Source organism: Rutidosis leptorrhynchoides, chromosome 9, assembly GCF_046630445.1.
Source record: "Rutidosis leptorrhynchoides isolate AG116_Rl617_1_P2 chromosome 9, CSIRO_AGI_Rlap_v1, whole genome shotgun sequence".
Classification (NCBI taxonomy): Eukaryota; Viridiplantae; Streptophyta; class Magnoliopsida; order Asterales; family Asteraceae; genus Rutidosis; species Rutidosis leptorrhynchoides.
In genome coordinates this window covers 363,505,690-363,508,163 of record NC_092341.1, presented here as the reverse complement: position 1 = coordinate 363,508,163, position 2,474 = coordinate 363,505,690, and the positions used below count along the sequence as shown (strand labels likewise).

Here is a 2,474-nt window from a genome sequence, read left to right as displayed (position 1 = left end):
TGTTAATGTTTACTGCTTTCTTTTATATTTACACACATAATTTTCAAATTTAATAATTAAATGTTTTAATTACAATCCGATTACTAATTCCAAAGTTCGGACTTATTAATTCCTCGAAAAAGAGTTACATGTGCTACATATAAATACCGCAAAATATCAACCCCATTCCTACCCATCATCCTCTACATAACATAAACCGCATTATTTGCAATAATTTTTTTAAACTCAATTTCCATTTTATTATTCGTACAACAAACTCCCTCTGTTTTAGCATTATTCTTTGAAATTTTCTGCATCTTTTAAGCTATTCCTATATTTTCATTTATCATTAGCTCGTTGAATCAATAACATAACACTTCAGTACAAAAAAACATCTTTTTTTTTTGGTCTTTGAAGATTTTGAAATGATACCCAACATTGATTTCTTAGCATCAAGTTTACTGTGTGTAGAAGATAATAACTGTTTATGTTATGATGATGAAGATTATGATTTTGATAATAATCGAAGTTACACTTTTGTTAATCATTTTAAAACAGAGCACTCTGTTCTTGATATCCCTTTGCAAACTGATGAGTGTTTAAATTTGTTGATTGAAAAAGAATGTGAACAATTTGATGCATTTATTGATTATTTATATAAACTGAAAAATGGGAAATTGGATCTGGTTGCAAGACAAGAAGCTATTGATTGGATTACAATGGTTTGTGCTTTAGCATTTAATTGACTTTTTGTTTGAGCTATTATTCATATATATATATATATATATATATATATATATATATATATATATATATATATATATATATATCACTACATATCATTTTGGGATTTTTATAAGTTGCTAATGTTCTTTAATGATGTATTGTACATAGGTTCATGCTCATTTCAATTTCAGACCTTTGAGTGCAATTTTAGCAATAAATTACTTGGACAGATTTCTTGCTGTTTATGAATTGCCTGTGAGTTGTCATTTTTTTTTCTTCATAATTTATGCTTGATTTGTCAATTTATTCCTTAAATTGTTAACTATAATGAATTAATCCTTTTATGGTGTTTATTAATATAAGGCCAAAGATTGGATGATGCAATTGCTAGCTGTCGCATGTTTATCATTGGCAGCAAAAATTGAAGAGACTGAAGTACCCCTTGTATTAGATTTGCAGGTCAAGATTCTTCTTTGACTAAAGTTGTTGACATTCTTTGTGGGGTCAGATTAAATTTGACAATGAAGTTGGATTCATGATTGAATATGTAGGTTGGTGGAGCAAGATTTATATTTGAAGCAAAAACCATTCAGAAAATGGAGTTGCTTGTGCTGACCACATTGAAATGGAGGATGCAGGCAGTTACTCCATTCTCATTTCTTGATGATTTTCTTGCGAAAGTCAATGGCGGTCAACCCACTTCAAAATCTTTGATTTTGACATCAACCCAACTCATTCTAGGATTAATTAAAGGTAAGATAGAAATATTTTGTTTGATCCCATAAATTATGTTTTATACTTTTTCATGAGGGTTAAATTTTTGAATATGATAATTTAGGGATTGAGTTCTTAGAATTTAAACCTTCTGAGATAGCAGCAGCAGTGGCAATTCATGTGGTGGGAATGGGATCATCTAAAATGTCTGCTCTTTTTCAATATGTTAGAAAGGTAATGAGTGAATTAATGATCCATATATGTTGTAAACTATGTATCTTTATTTGTACATTGAACATTGAACATCAAAGTTATATAAAGTCTTTATAGATCAAAATTATTTAGCTTAAATTTTAGTAAAGATCAAGTCTTGAAAGATAAATTCTGCAAGAAAACAGAAAGGCAAAATCCAAAACAAGTGATAAGTAGACTTGTATTATAGGAGTATGCAGTTTGATGTTTCACATTTTGGGATTTTATCATGAAGGAAATAACTTCACTTCAATAGTAGTAGTATTAATTGAATGCTCTTGTTTTATCATGATTTTGCAGGAGAGTGTTCTTAAATGCTTAGAACTGTTAAAAGAGTTAAATGGTGATTGTACAAGGAGCTTAATGAGTGGTACATTTACATCAATGCCAAAGAGTCCAATTGGTGTGTTGGAGGCTGCATGTTTTAGCAGTAAAACTGATGATTCTACTAAAAGGAGGAGACTCAACAATACATCCTTTGAGTTAAAGATTTAGCTTCACATTTGGTGATTGAATTTTATTTTCCTTGATAAGTTTTTTATATTATTAATTTTTTGGTAGGATAAGTATCAGTGTGCCTATTATTAGTGATATTTCCCTAAAGGAAAAAAAAATATGATGGGCTGTTAAATATTAGACTTCTTAACAGCTTTGGGGAACAGAGTTAGGGTAACGTTGTAAAAGAAAAATGAAAATTTATACATTCTATTATTGATTTTTTAGTAGATAATATGGTTCTTGTACAACTTACATTTTGATTTAATTACTATGACCTAGATACAGTAATTGTATTGTCGATAAGG

The 2,474-nt window shown here is 29.0% G+C and overlaps 1 protein-coding gene across 1 annotated transcript; it reads left to right on the top strand.

Annotated features, from left to right (window-relative positions):
• Nucleotides 1-404: 404 nt before the first annotated feature.
• On the top strand, nucleotides 405-2,166 carry LOC139869265 (cyclin-D4-1-like). The gene is made up of 6 exons (XM_071857581.1): nucleotides 405-701; nucleotides 874-960; nucleotides 1,069-1,164; nucleotides 1,257-1,458; nucleotides 1,544-1,653; nucleotides 1,972-2,166. Exons 1-6 carry the CDS (start codon nucleotides 405-407, stop codon nucleotides 2,164-2,166), a joined length of 987 nt encoding a protein of 328 aa, XP_071713682.1.
• The last annotated feature ends 308 nt before the right edge of the window (nucleotides 2,167-2,474 follow it).

Excerpts from the sequence above, each read along its gene's own strand:
- LOC139869265 (XM_071857581.1), top strand. The coding sequence starts at position 405 with ATGATACCCAACATTGATTTCTTAGCATCAAGTTTACTGTGTGTAGAA. Across the intron at positions 702-873 it reads CTATTGATTGGATTACAATG|GTTCATGCTCATTTCAATTT; the intron begins GTTTGTGCTTTA and ends TATTGTACATAG. Across the intron at positions 961-1,068 it reads TTGCTGTTTATGAATTGCCT|GCCAAAGATTGGATGATGCA; the intron begins GTGAGTTGTCAT and ends TATTAATATAAG.